We start from the raw sequence: 22,643 nt of genomic DNA on the forward strand, positions 1-22,643 counted from the left end.
AAGTGTCACGTAAAATCAAACATACACACACACACACACACACACATGCACGCTTGCAAGCACACGCACATTGAAAATATAAGATGCATTACTTTGTTATTATTTTTGATATTGGAAAAAGTATTACAAGTGAAACATCCTTGTTCATTTTGGAACATTGTATAAAATTCTGTGCTGTCTTTAATATTATTTTTCCACAATGCGTTGGTCACGTGGTTTATTCAGATCAAATCGCCACATTTGCAAACTTCCTAGTGAGTGATCAACAAGGTACACTTGCTCAGTCAGCAAATCTGAATTTCGTGAATAACAAGAGGTTTTAAGGTCCGAAATATTTCCAGCACAAGTACGCATACATGTAGTCTCATTTATTACACAACTTCAAGAATTCATTTGAAATCGAGTGAAAACAAGAGCTGGCAAGATAAATTCCGGAACGGAAAAGTGACAGCCCGAGCTAGCCAGCGCGGCAGACCATCATCAACGTGAAGAGGATGTGGTTGTGTTGAAAGCTGCAGTCTCAGATCGAGCTAGACAGATGCAAGCCAGAGGTTGAGTCGGAGACAAAACGCCGAGCAGCTTCCAGGAACACGGAATGTAGTGGACTAGGTAATAAAGTAAGAATGAAGTTAATTTGTACACGTGGCTAATCAGGTGTAATCTGATTAGCAAACGAATACATAGATGAGCTCTGGTCGCCCTGGGCTAGAGTTAGCTAACTATCAAGTAGGATAGCTAGCTACAGTAGCTAGCTAGGATTGCTTGGTCTTTTGCTACAGGAACTTTGTGTTCTTGCCAAACGTGGCTAGTTGTTAGGGTGTTTAGTAAATTTACGTTGGATGTAAATGTCTTGTTCCTGAAGGTTTCGAACTGTGGTCATCCAGCTCCCAGTCAGTAACAAGCTAACCTTAGCTAGCTAGCTAACTAGTTGGTAATCTAAACAAAAAGACTCAATATCTGAGATTTAGTAACCAGCTAATTTAGTTGTCTGTCTTGACAGCTGAGTTAGGCGAACCTAATAATAGCTAACCCATGTCAGTCCATGCAAATAACTTTTATACTACTGTTATTTTGTAACAAACAGTTGGTAACAACAACTACATGCATTGGTTTTTAGCTAGAGTTTATATTACCTGATTTAACATGGTTATATGTTCATTCTAAAGGTGCAGTGCTTTTAAACCCTTCGCAGTCCCAAGTTGAGTTACTCTAGCTCACTATCACAGTAAGCCTCATCTTCTTTAAACTGAAGGTGATCTCTAGTTGCTGCAGTCTCACCATTCTCAGCATATTTGCATCACAGTGATACATGTTTCTGTATTGTCTATAATTAAAGCCTGTCCAGTTTCATGAACTAGATATGATTTATTTGCACTCTGTTGGAACAAAATGTAGGCCTTATGCTGAAGATGTAGAAATGTAGCTGGACCTTTAGCCATCTACTGACACGCCCACTTCAGCTCACTTCTGCTCACTATGCTGCATCCAGACCACAACCTAAACATCAGGGAAAACAAGCACTATGCCAAACTTTTCCCCAAAGTCTTTGAAACGGAATCTGTCAACATACAAGGAGACATCGGCTATTTTCATTTGACAGTTTGGGCTAACATCAGACAAGATGCATCAAGTCCATTTAAAGAGAAAGTAAAGCTGAACGACAAGCTTTCACTGTAGGCTTTAGACAATTTTCGTCAGTGTAACGGAGGTATGTGGAAGACATGTTATAGCCTAACTTTATTTATCAACCTCCTGATCCAGTTCGTATGGTCGGCCGGTTGGACTTACTATAGTGTTTACGCTCAGTGTAATCACTGAAGAGTTGTTATTGTCGTCGAGAGAGCTTTTTCTGTGCCAAATGTTTACGGGGAGTATAGGCCTGTTGGCTCTTGTAGTTCGAGCTGGCCAGATGTTCCTCTCTGGTGTACCGTTCAGTGAAATGCCGGGGGAAATTTCCCGTAGGTACAGATCAAGGGTCAGCATCCCCATTTCCAACCTTAACCATTAGTGATGAAAATGCAAAACTGACCCAAGATCAGCATCTGCTAGAGAAACTCCAAACTACACTATTCAGTGAGACAGATGACATCATGGTAGAATACCGAATGTACTAGCACATATTTTGAGGTTTTTCAGTGCTGAATGTTTAACAGCGAGTAAACGCTCACATATTGTCCCTCATATTTCACGTTGGCCCGCTGTTCATCTGCGGTGTACCATTCAGCGAGACTGATAAAATGTACTCGCACACATTTTCTGAGTTACAGTGAGCGTCGTCAGTGCAATGTGTTTGACTGGTCTCTGAGATGGATGTCACAGTGAAAGCAGCAGCCCTGTTCTGCGTTTGTACTTTAATACGACTGTTGTTGATTGACTGTAGCTCTTTGTCAGTGTCGGGTGTTTTTCTTCCTCTTCGGTTGCAGAGGAAGACATTGGCAAGGCTCCCATGTCCATACTAACGTAACTACTTTTAGAATGCCTGCCAAATACATTCCAGTGACAATGTGTTTCCCCTAGGATTGTTTTCAGCAGTGGTGGCAAGGGTAAGTGGGGGACAGAGCATTGCTACTAGTGTTAGGGCAATGACGTGCTGGCTGTTCCCATAGACTTCCAGTCATTTAGCCAACGACTATCCATTTAAAAGCTTGTCTCACCAGAAATACATACATACATACATACATACATACATGCATACAGTACCAGTCAAGTTTGGACACACTTACTCATTCAATGATTTCTTTATTTTTACTATTTTCTACATTGTAGAATAATAGAGAAGACATCAACACGATGAAATAACACATGGAAAGTGTGTAATAACACACCAAAAACGTGTGAAATAGATATTGTATATTTGAGATTCTTCAAAGTAAAACTCTTTGCCTTGATGACAGCTTTGCACACTATTGGCATTCTCTCAACCAGCTTCGTGAGGAATGCTTTTCCAACAGTCTTAAAGGAGTTCCCACATATGCTGAGCACTTGTTGGCTGCTTTTCCTTTACTCTGCGGTCCAACTCATCAGATTTCCACCGGTCTAATGCCCATTGCTTGTGTTTCCTGGCCCAAGCAAGTATCTTCTTCTTATTGGTGTCCTTTAGTAGTGGTTTCTTTTCAGAAATTCAACCATGAAGGCCTGATTCACGTGTCTGTTACTTGAACTCTGAAGCATTTATTTGCCAGTAGAAAGTTGCAGCAAGCTCATTGATGGCTACAATAAGCAGTTGTCTGCAGTTATCTTAAGGTGTGGAGAGCAAAGTTGTTTTTCAGTTTCAAGTTATTTATTTTATTTTTTATTTTTTTGTTGAATTTTTACCCCTTTTTCTCCCCAATTTCGTGGTATCCAATTGTTCAGTAGCTACTATCTTGTCTTATTGCTACAACTCCCGTACGGGCTCGGGAGAGACGAAGGTTGAAAATCATGCGTCCTCCGATACACAACCCAACCAAGCCGCACTGCTTCTTAACACAGCGCCATCCAACCCGGAAGCCAGCCGCACCAATGTGTCGGAGGAAACACCGTGCACCTGGCAACCTTGGTTAGCGCACACTGCACCTGGCCCGCCACAGGAGTCGCTGGTGCGCCATGAGACAAGGATTTCCCTACCGGCCAAACCCTCCCTAACCCGGACGACGCAGGGCCAATTGTGCGTCGCCCCACGGACCTCCCGGTCGCGGCCGGTTACGACAGAGCCTGGTCCCGAACCCAGAGTCTCTTAACCACTGCGCCACCCGGGAGGCCCCTTGTTTCAAGTTATTTTAGAAGAAGTAAGGATTTATTTAAGAAAAGTGAAAGGGTGACAAAATATTTGTCGGCAACAGTATACAGTGAGAGGGATCCTGTCGTGACATGTACACAGTGAGAGGGATCCTGTCGTGACATGTACACGGTGAGAGGGATCCTGTCAGGACATGTACACAGTGAGAGGGATCCTGCCGTGACATGTACACAGTGAGAGGGATCCTGTCGTGACATGTACACAGTGAGAGGGATCCTGTCGTGACGCACACGGTGAGAGGGATCCTGTCAGGACATGTACACGGTGAGAGGGATCCTGCCGTGACATGTACACAGTGAGAGGGATCCTGTCGTGACATGTACACAGTGAGAGGGATCCTGTTAGGACATGTACACAGTGAGAGGGATCCTGTCGTGACATGTACACGGTGAGAGGGATCCTGTCGTGACATGTACACAGTGAGAGGGATCCTGTCGTGACATGTACACAGTGAGAGGGATCCTGCCGTGACATGTACACAGTGAGAGGGATCCTGCCGTGTCATGTACACGGTGAGAGGGATCCTGTCGTGACATGTACACAGTGAGAGGGATCCTGTCAGGACATGTACACGGTGAGAAGGATCCTGCCGTGACATGTACACAGTGAGAGGGATCCTGCCGTGACATGTACACAGTGAGAGGGATCCTGCCGTGACATGTACACAGTGAGAGGGATCCTGCCGTGACATGTACACAGTGAGAGGGATCTGCCGTGACATGTACACAGTGAGAGGGATCCTGCCGTGACATGTACACGGTGAGAGGGATCCTGTCGTGACATGTACACGGTGAGAGGGATCCTGTCGTGACATGTACACAGTGAGAGGGATCCTGTCGTGACATGTACACTGTGTGAGGGATCCTGTCGTGACATGTACACAGTGAGAGGGATCCTGTCGTGACATGTACACGGTGAGAGGGATCCTGTCGTGACATGTACACAGTGAGAGGGATCCTGTCGTGACATGTACACAGTGAGAGGGATCCTGTCGTGACATGTACACAGCGCTGTGAAAAAGTATTTGCCCCCTTTCTGATATTCTCTACTTTTGCATATTTTTGATACTGAATGTTATCAGATCTTCAACCAAAACCCAGTATTAGATACAGGTAACCTGAGTTTACAAATAACAAAAAAATATATATTTATTTAATATACAAAGTTATGCAACACCCAATTTCCCTGTGTGAATAAGTATTTGCCCCGTTACCCTCAATAACTGGTTGTGCCACCTTTAGCTGCAATGACTCCAACCAAATGCTTCCTGTAGTTGTTGATCAGTCTCTCACATCGCTGTGGAGAAATTTTGTCCCTAAACCATCACTACCACCACCATGCGTCAACGTTGGTATAAGGTTCTTACTGTGGAATGCATGGTGGTGGTAGTGTGATGGTTTGGAGATGCTTTGCTGCCTCAGGACCTGGACAACGTGCCTTAATAGAAGCAACCATGAATTCTGCTCTGTATCAGAGAATTCTACAGGAGAATGTCAGGCCATCTGTCTGAGCTGAAGCACAGCTGGGTCATGCAGCAAGACAATGATCCCAAACACACAATCAAGTCTACTTGAAAATGTCTAAAAAAATAAAATGTTTAGTTTTGGAATGGCCTAGTCAAAGTAAGGACCTGATCCCAATTGAGATGTTGTGTCAAGACTTTAAACAAGCTGTTCATGCTTGAACGCCCACAAATGTCGCTGAGTGAAAGCAGTACTGCACGGAAGGGTGGGCTGAAAGTCCTCCACAGTGAGAGACTGACCAACAACTACAGGAAGCGTGTGTTTGGAGTCATTGCAGCTAAAGGTGGTGGCAATGACTTTTTCACACAGGGGCATTGGGTGTTGCGTAACATTGTTTATGAAACAAATGAAATAAGTAATATATTAGGTTTTGGTTGAAGATCTTTATTTAACATTCAGTATAAAAAATATGCTAAATTAGAAAGGGGGCAAATACATTTTCACAGCACTGTGTACAGGCCTGCAGTCCACATCCAGTGTTCTGCAGAGGTGTAGCCTACATAGTGCAAATGCAATATAGTGCAGTTACCATTACAGGTCATTGACGCCAAGGTGCAGTGGCCCATATGTAAATTCTCTCTATTCCAGCACACAAAGTGACATAGGATCATGGCTGGATGTAAATCCTTCAGATGGCTACAGCTAAACTCTCTAGTCTCTCTAGCCTACTGTACCTACTGTCTCTCTAGTCTACTGTACAACTAGTCTCTCTAGCCTACTGTACAGCTAGTCTCTCTAGCCTACTGTACAGCTAGTCTCTCTAGCCTACTGTACAGCTAGTCTCTCTAGCCTACTGTACAGCTAGTCTCTCTAGCCTACTGTATAGCTAGTCTCTAGTCTCTCTAGCCTACTGTACAGCTAGTCTCTCTAGCCTACTGTACAGCTAGTCTCTCTAGCCTACTGTACAGCTAGTCTCTCTAGCCAACTGTACAGCTAGTCTCTCTAGCCAACTGTACCTACTGTCTCTCTAGCCTACTGTACCTACTGTCTCTCTAGCCTACTGTACAGCTAGTCTCTAGTCTCTCTAGCCTACTGTACAGCTAGTCTCTCTAGCCAACTGTACCTACTGTCTCTCTAGCCTACTGTACAGCTAGTCTCTAGTCTCTCTAGCCTACTGTACCTACTGTCTCTCTAGCCTACTGTACAGCTAGTCTCTAGTCTCTCTAGCCTACTGTACCTACTGTCTCTCTAATCTACTGTACAGCTAGTCTGTCTAGCCAACTGTACAGCTAGTCTCTCTAGCCTACTGTACAGCTAGTCTCTCTAGCCTACTGTACAGCTAGTCTCTCTAGCCTACTGTACAGCTAGTCTCTCTAGTCTGCTGTACAGCTAGCCTCTCTAGCCTGCTGTACAGCTAGCCTCTCTAGCCTACTGTACAGCTAGCCTCTCTAGCCTACTGTACAGCTAGCTTCTAGTCTCTCTAGCCTACTGTACAGCTAGTCTCTCTAGCCTACCGTACAGCTGAACTCTCTAGTCTCTATAGCCTACTGTACAGCTAGTCTCTCTAGCCTACCGTACAGCTAAACTCTCTAGTCTCTATAGCCTACTGTACAGCTAGTCTCTCTAGCCTACCGTACAGCTAAACACTCTAGTCTCTATAGCCTACCGTACAGCTAAACTCTCTAGTCTCTATAGCCTACTGTACAGCTAGTCTCTCTAGCCTACCGTACAGCTAAACTCTCTAGTCTCTATAGCCTACCGTACAGCTAAACTCTCTTGTCTCTATAGCCTACCGTACAGCTAGTCTCTATAGCCTACCGTACAGCTAGTCTCTGGTCTCTATAGCCTACCGTACAGCTAGTCTCTATAGCCTACCGTACAGCTAGTCTCTAGTCTCTATAGCCTACTGTAACAACAGTAAAGCAGTCATCTGCTCTGTCGTCAGTCAGACCTTTAAGATTAAACACTGCTTTCCAGACTCCCTTGAAAACCCCCTCTGACAGAAGATGCTAGATCAGGTGGCATCTAGATTAGTGATAGAGTAGCAATGGGGCAGTGTAGCCAGCCATAGATCCAAAGCCTGCTGTAGCTGGTGGCTTAGGTCTACTTGTTTTGGATTCTGCAGAGCTCACACAGTCTTACCTCAAAGAGGAGGCAGAAATTCTCCCTAAGCCTTCTGTCAGACTCTGCTGGTGCAAATCCCTCCCTACCCAGCCCCACCAAGGGCTATCCGATTTGTGGGAGGAAGATGTGATGGACGTCTAATATAAAGGAGGTTTTGTTTAGTGGCGTTCTCCATTTTGTAACCCCAGGCCTCGGAGTCCCTTGGCCAGTGACCAGAGCATTGAGTGTGAAAGAGGCATGCCCTGCTAACATCTTGAAGGACTGAAATGGAGACCCCTGCTTAGTGACTCAACAATGCTGCAGCACACACCATTCTTAGAGTCTCCTCAGACCTGAATCTGACAGTTTTATGGTGCGTTGTGTATATATAAATCTATATAGGCTGACATCCTCGCTGACACCCTCAGTTTCCCTGTCATGATCATTGATTCTTTTTTATTCTAGAGTTAAATTGATATTATAGCAGTAAAGCAGTGTAGTCTGGATTATGGAAAAATGTCAATGGTACAGTAGGAAGCTGGAGTGTGTGTGTGTGTACAGAACACCTCATCGGGTGTGTGTGTGTGTGTGTGGATAGAACACCTCATCGGGTGTGTGTGTGTGTGTGTGGATAGAACACCTCATTGTGTGTGTGTGAGTGTGGACAGAACACCTCATCGGGTGTGTGTGTGTGTGTGTGTGTGTGTGTGTGTGGATAGAACACCTCATCGGGTGTGTGTGTGTGTGTGGATAGAACACCTCATCGGGTGTATCTTCGGAGTGGAAAGACACAGAGTGGATCAAAGTTACATTCTGAAGCCTCAGTCTGTCAGTCACTGTTGTAGTGCGTATCGCTCCCTGCTGGATTATTAATGCTGCGATTACACTCAATGTCAGCAGTGATGATGGAGACGGGTTTAGCAGTGTCTGCCCTCTTTGATTTGCCTCTGGTCTGCCTGTCTTCTGAGCTGAGCTGTCTGTCTCTAAGCCTGTGTGTTAACACCAGGAGAAGTCTGTCTATAAGCCTGTGTGTTAACACCAGGAGAAGTCTGTCTCTAAGCCTGTGTGTTAACACCAGGAGAAGTCTGTCTCTAAGCCTGTGTGTTACCACCAAAAGAAGTCTGTCTCTAAGCCTGTGTGTTACCACCAAGAGAAGTCGGTCTCTAAGCCTGTGTGTTAACACCAGGAGAAGTCTGTCTCTAAGCCTGTGTGTTAACACTAAAAGAAGTCTGTCTCTAAGCCTGTGTGTTACCACTAAAAGAAGTCGGTCTCTAAGCCTGTGTGTTACCACCAAAAGAAGTCTGTCTCTAAGCCTGTGTGTTACCACCAAGAGAAGTCGGTCTCTAAGCCTGTGTGTTACCACCAGGAGAAGTCTGTCTCTAAGCCTGTGTGTTACCACCAAGAGAAGTCGGTCTCTAAGCCTGTGTGTTAACACTAAAAGAAGTCTGTCTCTAAGCCTGTGTGTTAACACTAAAAGAAGTCGGTCTCTAAGCCTGTGTGTTACCACCAGGAGAAGTCTGTCTATAAGCCTGTGTGTTAACACCAGGATAAGTCTGTCTCTAAGCCTGTGTGTTACCACCAAAAGAAGTCTGTCTCTAAGCCTGTGTGTTAACACCAGGAGAAGTCTGTCTCTAAGCCTGTGTGTTAACACTAAAAGAAGTCTGTCTCTAAGCCTGTGTGTTAACACTAAAAGAAGTCTGTCTCTAAGCCTGTGTGTTACCACTAAAAGAAGTCGGTCTCTAAGCCTGTGTGTTACCACCAAAAGTAGTCTGTCTCTAAGCCTGTGTGTTAACACTAAAAGAAGTCGGTCTCTAAGCCTGTGTGTTACCACCAAAAGAAGTCTGTCTCTAAGCCTGTGTGTTAACACCAGAAGAAGTCTGTCTCTAAGCCTGTGTGTTAACACCAGGAGAAGTCGGTCTCTAAGCCTGTGTGTTAACACCAGAAGAAGTCTGTCTCTAAGCCTGTGTGTTACCACCAAGAGAAGTCGGTCTCTAAGCCTGTGTGTTAACACCAGGAGAAGTCTGTCTCTAAGCCTGTGTGTTAACACTAAAAGAAGTCGGTCTCTAAGCCTGTGTGTTAACACTAAAAGAACAGTAGAAAAACCTTAGGCTTAGACTGTTTCCTAAACATATTGTCTCAGAGAACCTTGACTATTTAGTACACTCTTAGAGAGAGAGAAAAATGGTTCTGAAAGGTTTCTCCGGCTGTCCTTATGGGATAATTATTTGAAGAACCATTTTAGGTTCAATGTTATAACCCTTTTTAGATTCCATATAGAACCTTCTGTGAAAATAGTCATTCAATGCTTTTCCCTTGGGGACAGAAGAATGACCCGTTAGGTTCTGAATAGAACTTTCTAGAGTGTGCCATGTGCAATGCCTCCTGTATAAAATGTTGGATTTGATTAAGTTTGAGTATCTCTGGGGCCTCCCGTGTGGCGCAGTGGTCTAAGGCACTGCTTAGCAGTGATAGCGGCATCACTACAGATCCGTGTTCGATACGGTGCTCTGCCACGACGGGTCTCCCAGCGTCATCCGGGTTTGGGCAGCCAGGTTGTCCTTGTCCAATCACGCTCTAGTGACTCCTGTGGTGGGCCAGGCGCATGCACGCTGACACGGTTTCCAGGTGTACAGTGTCTTCTCCGACACATTGGTGCGGCTGGCTTCCGGGTTAAGCAAGCAGTGTGTCAAGAAGCAGTGCGGCTTGGTGGGTCGTGTTTCGGAGGACGCATGGTTCTTGACCTTCGCCTCTCCTGAGTCTGTACGGGAGTTGCAGCGATGGGATAGGACTGGAACTACCAATTTGAATATCACGAAAAAGTGGTAAAAAGAACAACAACAACAACAACAAAATTATTATAATAAGTTCAACTATCTCACCACAGAGTAGCCTACATAATTATATCAGCGGTACAGTGATCTATCTTTGCTATTTGTATTTAATTTCAGCTCACATCTAGCCCAGCCCTGAGTTTGTCATTATTGATCTTGGATGATGATGATTGTCATCAGTTTAGTCAATTTGAACGACATCATTAGCAGTGTTTTCTCATTTAGCCGCAAACAGACGTCTCAGTCGAGTATTAGCGCTGCCACTGACTGGAATGAAATTAGCATAGAATCATATTTAATTTAGCCTTTAAGCGTTTTGTGCTTAATTAAATCTCCCTGTCACGTGGAACGCTCTTGAGTGAGAATTTTAATCTGTCAAAATGAAACTTGTTAGGAACACTACTATTCAACCATTGTCATGGAAATATTTAATATGGCAACGTTTTAATATTTAATTTAGCCTGATCAACACTAAGTTTAGCATATTTAGAGTTTTTGTAACACGCATCGTTTCCAGTGGTCTATTTGCGACTCTCAAGGTTCAAATTGAAGGTCACGAGACTTGTTATGGATTTTTCTCATTTCTGTTGATAGTGATTGACTCCAGACTGGAGATACAAGGACTGAGGACACACTGATTATTCACTGTTGTATTGATGACGTTCTGTGACCACTGTGTGATTCTGTAGCAGCTGACAAAGTCACAGCGTTTTGTTTGGACTTTCTACAAGCCTCTCGGCTGGTGTTTAGAGAACATTTGGTGCTTGTATTAGGATATAAAGTGCCTGTTTCCAAGAGGCCAGTTAGACATTTTCTCTGCTTCTGTGCTGTTGTTGTCTCCCTGTTGCAACATGTAATAAACCAGATAGATTTTTGATTGACTATCTGTGGCTGCTCTCACTTTCGTTTACCTGGGAATTCCTTTTCCACCGATTATAAGTGGTATAGCTCTATCTGCTCCCTGCAATGGTTCAAGTCTTATCAAGTCTGTCATGGAGTAACTCAGCTCAAGGTGTCTTACTACTTTTATCATAGGCCAAACTTCAAACTGGACCTAAACATGTTCTCAGCCCTCCCTGTTGTGTGTTTGTGTTTTCCACAGAGCTGTGTGTCCTGGGGACTTTTTAAGTGGCAGCTGGTGAGATTCCACTCTAGTGGTTGCCGGGGGCGATGAGGGTGCGTTGCTCCCGGAAGCTGGGCCTCCTAGCTAAGTCCTTCTTCCTGCTGTGGGTGCTGTGGCTGGGCTACCTGCTCCTGGTCCGTTCCGCCTCCTTCTCCTCCACAGGGAACGATGGAGGGGAGGACGGAGGGGGCCGCAGCCTTCTGGTTAGGCACTTGGCCCCTGTGGAGGAACAGGGGAGCGAGCAGCTGGCCAGGCCTGTGTACGTGAAAGCGCCGGCGGATGCCAACGCTCCCGGGGAATGGGGCAAGGCCACCAGGCTAAACCTCAGCCCGGAGGAGAAGAAGCAAGAGGAGGACAGCGTGGAGAGATACGCTATTAATATCTTTGTCAGCGATAAGATCTCTCTGCACCGACACATCCAAGACAACAGGATGAAGGAGTGAGTAGGCAAATTATCTTCATCTTCACACAGTGGGAACATCTCAATTGCGTTCTCGTCGCATCTTCTCTCCTCGTCTTCTTCTCAAAATTGAGAGGTCCCTCCCCTCTGACCTTGTCCTCCAATGGGCTTTGAGAAAGAGGCAAGGAGAGGGGTTGTGAGGAGTATGCTATTGGGATTGAGACCCCCCCCCCGGCATTTCAATCCATCTGGACCAGTAGTTTAGACCAGTAACCACCTCTTATTGTACAGGTCCAGTGAGTCTGATTGCAGAGACGTACATGGATACTTAAATCTGTGTTATGAAGCTGAATTAGACTTGGCTGTTCTGGTGTCATGTAAGACAGTGATATATTCTGTACAGCTGTAAGGGATGAATGAGCAACTTCCCTAACTGGCCTTACTCAGTTTAAAAGGTACGGTACTCATTGCACTAGAGTTTGCACTGGACTTTGATTGCCTCAATAAAAAGTCTCCATCTGTGTTTCATCTTCCCAGCTGTTCACAGCAGAAGTGATGCTGAGTGATGCTGGCAGCCCAACACCTGTGTGATAATGTCTTATATTATTACCCCTCACATAAAATCATGTTTGTTTTTAGGAACAAATAATTAAGAGTATACTATAATATACAAAAATTTGTGAGCAAAATCATTTGAAAAATAACATTTTATTGAGTAAATGTTGGTTTCTCTTAATTTTGATAAAAGATTGATGTTATGATTTTAAGGTTATTTGTTGATGTAAAAATCTAAATGTACTGATTTTAAGGTTGTGTCATTAGATTTGTAGGGTCGTGAGAAATTCGTGCCCAAAAAATAAAGGGTCCCTGAATGCTCGAATTAAAGTTTAAAGCTAAATCCTGACTTCAAATACAAGGCAAGCATGAGGCCAATTAGTAACACACAGTGTAAGTTGAGATCGGGCCAATCACTTAACAGGAGACTTAAATCTTGTTAGGCACGTAAATTGCTTGGAATGTAGCAGATTTGTTACCTACTACTGTGTTGTTTACCTATATTGTGACGCATACTGTTGCTTGCATAAAGATCGGCAACAAAACAGGTTACTACTTGTCTATAATCAAGCTACTACACACACACACCATTATTGCTGTGGTTGAATTCAAGCTTGTGTTTTTGTTACTTTTCATCTGTTTTCCATAAGACGCTGTTCTGCTTGAGTTTCAATGACTTCCAATAAACACTGAATCTGTCGAGGCTCATGGTCAGCTTCCAATAAACAGTGAGGCCAGGATCCTTTTTTTTAAAGGCACATGAGCTGTCTCTCCAGTTCTTTACAGACTAGCCTCCGTCCCTGACTGAAGAGAGTAGCCTCCGTCCCTGACTGAAGAGAGTAGCCTCCGTCCCTGACTGAAGAGAGTAGCCTCCGTCCCTGACTGAAGAGAGTAGCCTCCGTCCCTGACTGAAGCTCTCAAATGCCATTCTTTCTGTAACTTCCCCTTTGGTGCAGAAACCTGAGTTCTGTTTCTCTATTTCTTTACCTCCCTGCCTCTCTCATTTTCCTTGCCCCCTTTCTCTCTCTCTCTCTCTCTCTCGCTCTAACTCTTTCTCGCTGTTCTCTCTCTCTCGCTTTTCTCTTTCTCTCTCTCTCTCGCTCTAACTCTTTCTCGCTGTTCTCTCTATCTCCCCTTCTCATCACTCCTTTTTCTCCATTTGTTGTCCCCTGGTCTCTCTATGAGAACGGCTCAGGCACATTGTCCTCTGGTCTCTATGAGAACTGCTCAGGCACATTGTCCTCTGGTCTCTATGAGAACTGCTCAGGCACATTGTCCTCTGGTCTCTCCATGAGAACTGCTCAGGCACATTGTCCTCTGGTCTCTCCATGAGAACTGCTCAGGCACATTGTCCTCTGGTCTCTCCATGAGAACTGCTCAGGCACATTGTCCTCTGGTCTCTCCATGAGAACTGCTCAGGCACATTGTCCTCTGGTCTCTCCATGAGAACTGCTCAGGCACATTGTCCTCTGGTCTCTCCATGAGAACTTCTCAGGCACATTGTCCTCTGGTCTCTCCATGAGAACTGCTCAGGCACATTGTCCTCTGGTCTCTCCATGAGAACTTCTCAGGCACATTGTCCTCTGGTCTCTCCATGAGAACTGCTCAGGCACATTGTCCTCTGGTCTCTCCATGAGAACTTCTCAGGCACATTGTCCTCTGGTCTCTCCATGAGAACTGCTCAGGCACATTGTCCTCTGGTCTCTCCATGAGAACTGCTCAGGCACATTGTCCTCTGGTCTCTCCATGAGAACTGCTCAGGCATGTGGGACGTTGGTGTGATTTCTTTCCCCTCATATTTCTGTTTCTTGTCGTTTCCACAACTCCCCACAGGAATGAGACCAAATGCTCCTCTCCTGCACTGACCAAAGCAACTCTCTAGCAAACTGTCACATGTTCACTGCTCCAAATAGTGACTGTGTGGTCTGTCTTGCAGTCAGCTCCAATCATTATGTATAATACTTGTGTATGTAGGTGCAGTTGAAGTCGGAAGTTTACATACACTTATGTTGGAGTCATTAAAACTCCTTTTTCAACCACTCCACAAATTTATTGTTAACAAACTATAGTTTTGGCAAGTTGGTTAGGACATCTACTTTGAGCATGACACAAGTAATTTTTCCAACAATTGTTTACAGACAGAATATTTCACTTATAATTCACTGTATCACCATTCCAGTGGGTCAGACGTTTAAATACACTAAGTTGACTGTGCCTTTAAACAGCTTGGTAATTCCATAAAAGGATGTCATGGCTTTAGAAGCATCTGATAGGGTAATTTACATCATTTGAGTCAATTGGAGGTGTACCTGTGGACTTATTTCAAGGCCTACCTTCAAACACACTGCCTCTTTGCTTGACATCATGGGAAAATCAAAAGAAATCAGCCAAGACCTCAGAAAAAAAATTGTAGACCTCCAAGTCTGGTTCATCCTTGGGAGCAATTTCCAAACGCCTAAAGGTACCACGTTCATCTGTACAAACAATAGTACACAAGTATAAAACCCATGGGACCACGCAGCCGTCATACCAGTCAGGAAGAAGATGCGTTCTGTCTCCTAGAGATGAACGTATTTTGGTGTGAAAAGTGCAAATCAATCCCAGAACGACAGCAAAGGACCTTGTGAAGATGCTGGATGAAACGGGTACAAAAGTATCTATATCCACAGTAAAACGAGTCCTATATCGACAGAACCTGAAAGGCCGGTCAGCAAGGAAGAAGCCACTGCTCCAAAACCGCCATAAAAAGCCAGACTACGGTTTACATCTGCACATGGGGACAAAGATCGTACTTTTTGGAGAAATGTCCTCTGGTCTGATGAAACAAAAATGGAACTGTTTGGCCATATTGACCATGTTATGTTTGGAGGAAAAAGGGGGAGGCTTGCAAGCCGAAGAACACCATCCCAAACGTGAAGCTCGGGGGTGGCAGCATCATGTTGTGGGGGTGCTTTGCTACAGGAGGGACTGGTGCACTTCACAAAATAGATGGCATCATGAGGGAGGAAAATTCTGTAGATATATTGAAGCAACATCTCAAAACATCAGTCAGGAAGTTAAAGCTTGGTCGCTAATGGGTCTTCCAAATGGACTATGACCCCAAGCATACTTCCAAAGTTGTGGCAAAATGGCTTAAGGACAACAAAGTCAAGGTATTGGAGTGGCCATCACATAGCCCGGACCTCAATCCCATAGAACATTTGTGGGCAGAACTGAAAAAGCGTGTGCGAGCGAGGCGGCCTACAAACCTGACTCAGTTACACCAGCTCTGTCAGGAGGAATGGGACAAAATTCACCCAAATTATTGTGGAAGCTTGTGGAAGGCTAGCCAAAACATTTGACCCAAGTTAAACAATTTAAAGGCAATGCTACCAAATACTAATTGAGTGTATGTACATTTCTACAATTGTACCCGCAAAACAAATGTCTCAACGTCAACAGTGAAAAGGTGACTCCGGGATGGTAGCCTTCTAGGCAGAGTTGCAAAGAATAAGCCATATCTCAGACTGGCCAATAAAAAGAAAAGATTAAGATGGGAAAAAGAACACAGACACTGGATAGAAGAACTCTGCCCAGAAAGCAAGCATCCTGGAGTCGCCTCTCGACTGTTGACATTGAGACTGGTGTTTTGTGGGTACTATTTCATGAAACTGCCAGTTGAGGACTTGTGAGGAGTCTGTTTCTCAAACTAGACACTCTAATGTACTTGTCCTCTTGTTCAGTTGTGCACCGGGGCCTCCCACATTTTCTATTCTAGTTAGAGACAGTTTGTGCTGTTCTGTGAAGGGAGTAGTACCCAGCGTTGTACGAGATCTTCAGTTTCTTGGCAATTTCTCGCAAGGAATAGCCTTCATTTCTCAGAACAAGAATAGACTGATGAATTTCAGAATTGAGGGACTTTATTTAGGGACTTTAAAAAGATAAGTCTTTGATAGGCTGAAAGCAATCCTAATAAACAACATCTCTCTCTTTCATTTGAGTATAGATGCAGAGCTAAGAAGTTTGACTACCGCCATCTGCCGACCACGTCAGTGATCATAGCGTTCTACAACGAGGCCTGGTCCACCCTGCTCAGGACTATCCACAGTGTTCTGGAGAGCACTCCTGCTGTCCTCCTGAAGGAGATCATTCTCATAGACGACTTTAGTGACCGAGGTTTGACCAAGCTTTTTTGTAGTCTTTTTTGGGGGATCGTTAATAGTCATTTTTACATTGTTTACTGTTCTGTTAGCCTAGTCAGCACCTCTACAAACATTATAGGGTTTGCGTCAGTTCGTGCTTTGTCGTTGTCTATTTTGGGGGGGGGGAAATCATAGAACATATTTTAATTTGTGAACATCTGGTTAATAAACTTAGTTTTTATATGAACAATCCTTAATGGCAAGAAAACACAAGTTAGAGAGTAAAATAAAAGGTTAAAGGTTAAAAGATACCTTAGAATACCTAGTTATTATTTGTCAGGCATTGAGTTGCTCCCCAAAGTTGACGGTAATACAGAACAGGATCCTTACTTAGAACAGTAACGCTGTAGGCCGAACAATGGGGCTTATCTGTACATATCTGACATGAGATGAGATGAGCCAGAGAGTTCTGTGAGAGAGAAAGGACATGTTCTTCCTTGGAGACAACACAGTCACTGCTGAGTGTCAGTACAAGTGGAGTTTCTAGTGTTTATGTGTGGCGCTGGTCAGGAAAAACTAATTATATAATAGCCTATTCACTGACACATACATAAGAGACCTGTCTCAGACACGCACAGGAATAGATTGAGCCAAATGATTCAAAATTGCCACCAGTCCACCCATTATGGCATCATTGACCTGAATGGGGGAAGTCTGTTCTATTCATTCGATTCTATGCTCAGACAGGATAGCCGTTCTCTCTGAGTATCAAATGACCACATATTACAATTGACTCTCCCCCGCCCTCTGAGACCAGTCAGGGTGTAAGATACCACGTCATTCTCATCCACAACTGTAATATACAAGAGCCTGATGATAAGGAGAGAGGAAAGCACTGTCATCAACACTACTGACTGTGTCTTCCCCTTCGGGGAGACTGGGACTGTCATTTTCATTGCAGTTGAATAATAATTTAGCTTCGCCTGGTGGTCTGTCAATGTGCAAAGATAAGATCTGTTTATTCGTTGTTCTATTTTCTATTATTGTCTACATTATTATCACTGTACTGTTGGGAAAGAGCTCTCAAGGTAAGAATTTCACTGTACTGATTTACACCGGTTGTATCCTGTGCACACGGCAAATAAACGTTTTGAACACAGTTGCGAAGTAAGGATTTATGCCCTTCCCAAACTATCAATTATGAGTTTTTAGGAGGTGTGTGTGTGTGTGTGTGTATGTGTGTGAGAGAGAAGCCTTGACCATCTCTCTGTGTGAAACCCAGTCTATCTGCAGTCTCAGCTGGAGCAGTACATCAGTAACTGGGAGCGTGTCCGCCTCATCCGCACCAACAAGAGGGAGGGGCTGGTCAGGGCGAGGCTCATCGGCGCCACCTACGCCACGGGGGACGTATTGACCTTCCTGGACTGTCACTGCGAGTGTGTCCCCGGCTGGATCGAGCCGCTCTTGGAGAGGTGTGTTTCACTTAGCCAGCATATTGACAATTTGATTACAATTACAGATTCAATACTCAATTAATGGGATGGGACTGGTCATTAGGGTTGCATAGCAACAAGACATTCTGGAGGCAATAAAAACAGATTAGTGTTGGTTGGCCTATTGGCATTCCTGGTCAAGTATAGTGGCACGTGAATTTCATCACATGTAAATGAGGGAATGTCTCATGAAAACCTTCCAGGGACATTCAGTGAGTGTCCTTTCTGACACCATACTGTGTATCTTATCAGTGAGTGTCCTTTCTGACACCATACTGTGTATCTTATCAGTGAGTGTCCTTTCTGACACCATACTGTGTATCTTATCAGTGAGTGTCCTTTCTGACACCATACTGTGTATCTTATCAGTGAGTGTCCTTTCTGACACCATACTGTGTGTCTCATCCTCCCTCCAGGATTGGAGAGAATGAGAGCACCATCGTGTGTCCGGTGATCGACACCATCGACTGGAACTCGTTTGAGTTCTACATGCAGACAGATGAGCCCATGATCGGAGGCTTTGACTGGAGGCTGACTTTCCAGTGGCACTCCCTCCCTGAGGTCGACCGCAAGAAACGCAAATCCCGCACCGAACCCATCAGGTCAGTAATGCTATGGTCATCAGTTTCTGTCCATATGGGATTTCTGGGCCCATCTCAAACGGCACCCCTTTGGTGCACTGCTTTTGACGGGAGCCCTCTGGGACTGGGAGCCCTCTGGGAGCCCGCTGGGAGCCCTCTGGGAGCCCTCTGGGAGCCCTCTGGGACTGGGAGCCCTCTGGGAGCCCTCTGGGAGCCCTCTGGGAGCCCGCTGGGAGCCCGCTGGGAGCCCTCTGGGAGCCCTCTGGCCCTGGTAAAAGTATTGCTCTATAGATAAGTAATAGGGTGCCTTGTGGGAAACAACCTCTGGCTCTCCTCTTAGGAGGAAATTAAATTGGGAGATATTTTGAAGAGAAGTTGTTTTGTAAAAGTTATAGTTGGATCCCAAATACTCTCCTTTCTGACCTAGTTTATTATGTTTTGAAATGCATCTCACCTTCTCTCCTTCATTCCTTGAAGAATGTCTAATCACTTACGTTTGGTCTAATCACATACAAATAAGTGATTACCTCAGGAAAGGGAGAAATAGATTTGATTTAAAAGTCTTCTAATATGGCCTCTGACTGTTAAACTGCACACTGTACTGACCTCCATGTTCCACTATGCTTTCTCTCTCTCAGGTCTCCTACCATGGCCGGTGGGCTGTTTGCTGTGAGCAAGGCCTACTTTGAGTACCTGGGCACATATGACATGGGCATGGAGGTGTGGGGAGGAGAGAACCTGGAACTGTCCTTCAGGGTGCGTACTAAATACTCATTGACTGTGTCCCAAATGGCACCTATTCCCTTTAAAGTGCACTAATTTGGACCAGACTCCTATGGGCCCTAAGGGAATAGGGAATATGATGCCAATTGGGAAGCAACCACTCTTTCAATATGGCATCAACATCTCAGTGCCAGTAGCATTTGCATTTGGCACAATTAAGCTATTTCTCAGGTACTTGGTAAAAAAGAGACTAATCTAATGCAGAAAGGTCACCCACCCACCATATTCTGATCTTTGTCCCAATTTTTTTTTTTAAATGTCAATGATCCATGCTCCAAAAAGTTTTACAAAGTATATGTTCTATGCTTCAAAAATGTTTCAATAATAAGTTTAATTGGAAGAAAATGGATATAGGCAGACTGCTATCCCCAGTTCAAATCCAGTTAATGAGCTTGATTCATCAGTGTCGCCTAGAAGAGTCTGTCTGTGTCCCAAATGGCAACCGTTTCCCTATGTAGTGCACTGTTTTTGACCAGCACTTGGTCATAAGTAGTGCACTACATAGGGAACAGGGGGCCATTTGGGACGTTAGCTAGTTGTCAGCAGGCCCTGATGGCGAAGTGATGTCTCAGTGTCTGATCTGCTGAAGGTGAGTGATGGCTGGATGGTGTCGGACACCACATCCCCATTTAGATAATGAGGGCTACCTTGTTGTTGGTGTCCCTTTCAGTTGTTCACGTCAATCATTACTGGCACAGATTTCCTGTTTTTGATCCAAGTGTGTGTGTGTGAAAAACTAAAGACGGATGGGGTATCACCCTATATTATGTTTTATGTATGTGGAAATAAAATGCCTCTCTCTGGGACTCTCCATCCATAAATAATGACTTGTGAATTGGTTTACAACTGTGTTTTGGGAACACAAAGGAGTAAATATGGCACAGAATGAAATGTTTTGATGAGAATGAATAGGGTTCTAGCTAAGTATCCATTACAATGAGAGCATGTGTTGTGTAATTGAGGCGTAACTCAAGGAAGTCGCTAAAGGTAATTAGCGAATAGTGAGGTAGCACCCTGTCGCTCTCCAAAGCTGTTTTATTGGCTGTAGTGGAAAACAAGCAATTATAAGATGCAAATTGATACCATAAATCAAATGTCCTGCAGGAAATGTATTAAAATGGGAAAAAGATCCCCCAACAAACTGGTTTTCATGATTCTCTTGTCATTTGCATAGTAGCCGCGGGAGAAGAAGAGCAGCGGTGTTGATTATTCATAGACAATGTCCATCTTGGTTTCTGCCTGCATTATCACACCACTTACATCCTAGTTTGGATCCTATTTCATAGACTGGAGAACATTTAGGCACTAGTTTAATTATTAAGAAGAAGGGCTGGGAATCACCTGGGACCGATGCAATATGTATTACAATTCTATACTGTGATTTTTGTTGTCATTTGATGGTCCAAATATATTGCTCACTGTATGTCTGCTGCAGAGAGATAGGAGAGAGCATGAGAAAATACGTTTTGATCAGTCTTGGAATAAAAGTTATGAAAACATGTTGGCTCACAATATTTTGAATCGATACTTTAAGTCGATACTTGCAGTCAAAGTATCGATTGTAATATTGTCAAAAAATAATATTGCGATATGTAACTGTCATGGATTTTTTTTGTCACATGCAAAGTACAGTGAAATGCTTAATTTGCAAGCTCTATCCAACAGTGCAGTGAATCATATCAAAATAGTATAACTATATACAAAAAATAAATAAATATATATATATATATATATATATATATATTTAAGATTCTTCAAAGTGACCACCCTTTGCCTTGATGACAGCTTTGCACACGCTTGGCATTCTCTCAACCAGCTTCACCTGGAATGCTTTTCCAAAAGTCTTGAAGGACTTCCCTCATATGCTGAGCACTTGTTGCCTGCTTTTCCATCACTCTGCAGTCCAACTCATCCCAAACCATCACAATTGGGTTGAGGTCGGGTGATTGTGGAGGCCAGGTCATCTGATGCAGCACTCATCACTATCTTTCTTGGTCAAATAGCCCTTACACAGCCTGGAGGTGTGTTGGGTCATTGTCCTGTTGAAAAACAAATGATTGTCCCACTAAGCGCAAACCAGATGTGGTAGCCATGCTGGTTGAGTGTGTCTTAAATTCTAAATGAATCAGACAGTGTCACCAGCAAAGCACCAACACACCTCCTCCTCCATGCTTCACGGTGGGAACCACACATGCGGAGAAGTGTCCTTTAGTAGTGGTTTCTTTGCAGCAATTCGACCATGAAGGCCTGATTCACACAGTTTCCTGTGAACAGCTGATGTTGAGATGTGTCTGATATTTTTGAGGCTGGTAACTAGGATTGCAATAGGTAGAAAACGTTCCGGTAAATTGCTGGAATTTTTCCGAAAATGTTCCATGGGAAGTTAAGCCTGGGAATTTTGCTTAATTCATCAAAAAAGTTAGCTTATAACAGTGAACCTTTTTTGTTGGATACACATAAGGCAATTCTAGGTCTTGTGTCATATTGTAGTTAAACTATCCCCAATTCAATGGAATTGCAATCCTCTGCATGCACAGTATATTCTTCCATCACATGCACAGCTGATTCTCAAGATCTTGCACACTAATGAGATGCCACACTACTACACTGTCTGAGCCAAGGACTACATGCTTTCTGGTAGGTTTTGATTACAATACTGGGTGGGGTGAATATATTTTATATGACATACAGGAGTTTTTGTTAATAGTAGCCTACAGCAAAGTGTGTTTAAATCATTTCTAACTTGTTAACAATTTCTGCTAGTTAGTTTTTGCTACTGTACCATGTGGGGTTTAGCTTGCTTGAGCCTGGTAACTGAGGAGGGTTAATTCACCTGTGTCCATACATGTTTCATTTTTAAAACATTTCTCGTACAAAGGAGTTGTTTAATCTAACTGCTTAACTATTTATCTGTACAGGGAATTGTATTTGTTAGTTTTTTATATTTTTTTTTCTAATCTTTGCAGGAAACATTTGCAAATACTGTGCCAAATCATATGTGAAGAATGCAACATCATCTGACCAAGTGCATGAAGTTCCCTCAGTGCTCACAACAAGCAACCTCTGACAAAAGTCCCTCTACTTCTATTCGAGGTGAAAATGATGAATCAGATACCTTATTGATGGCAACAGCTCATGGTCCTCCTGGAATCAGATACCTTATTGATAGCAACAGCTCATGGTCCTCCTGGAATCAGATACCTTATTGATAGCAACAGCTCATGGTCCTCCTGGAATCAGATACCTTATTGATAGCAACAGCTCATGGTCCTCCTGGAATCAGATACCTTATTGATGGCAACAGCTCATGGTCCTCCTGGAATCAGATACCTTATTGATGGCAACAGCTCATGGTCCTCCTGGAATCAGATACCTTATTGATAGCAACAGCTCATGGTCCTCCTGGAATCAG

The 22,643-nt window shown here is 44.0% G+C and overlaps 1 protein-coding gene across 3 annotated transcripts in view; it reads left to right on the forward strand.

Moving 5' to 3' along the window:
- Positions 1-212: 212 nt before the first annotated feature.
- Positions 213-22,643, forward strand: part of LOC110496653 (polypeptide N-acetylgalactosaminyltransferase 4) — a 39,916-nt gene continuing 17,485 nt past the window's right edge. For 2 of the 3 annotated variants that reach the window (XR_016488607.1, XM_021572671.3), the window contains exons 1-6: positions 213-609; positions 11,278-11,737; positions 16,239-16,408; positions 17,657-17,846; positions 18,284-18,469; positions 19,087-19,204. Coding sequence is in view for 2 of the 3 variants with exons in the window: in XM_021572671.3 (XP_021428346.2) it covers positions 11,346-11,737; positions 16,239-16,408; positions 17,657-17,846; positions 18,284-18,469; positions 19,087-19,204 (1,056 nt within the window). In the remaining variant the exon portion in view is untranslated. Of the gene's footprint in view, positions 618-11,277; positions 11,738-16,238; positions 16,409-17,656; positions 17,847-18,283; positions 18,470-19,086; positions 19,205-22,643 lie in introns of all 3 variants that reach the window. The other variant, XM_021572672.3, reaches the window with a different exon arrangement.

This window comes from Oncorhynchus mykiss, chromosome 18 (assembly GCF_057628025.1).
Source record: "Oncorhynchus mykiss isolate SJ-2025 chromosome 18, ASM5762802v1, whole genome shotgun sequence".
Taxonomy (NCBI): Eukaryota; Metazoa; Chordata; class Actinopteri; order Salmoniformes; family Salmonidae; genus Oncorhynchus; species Oncorhynchus mykiss.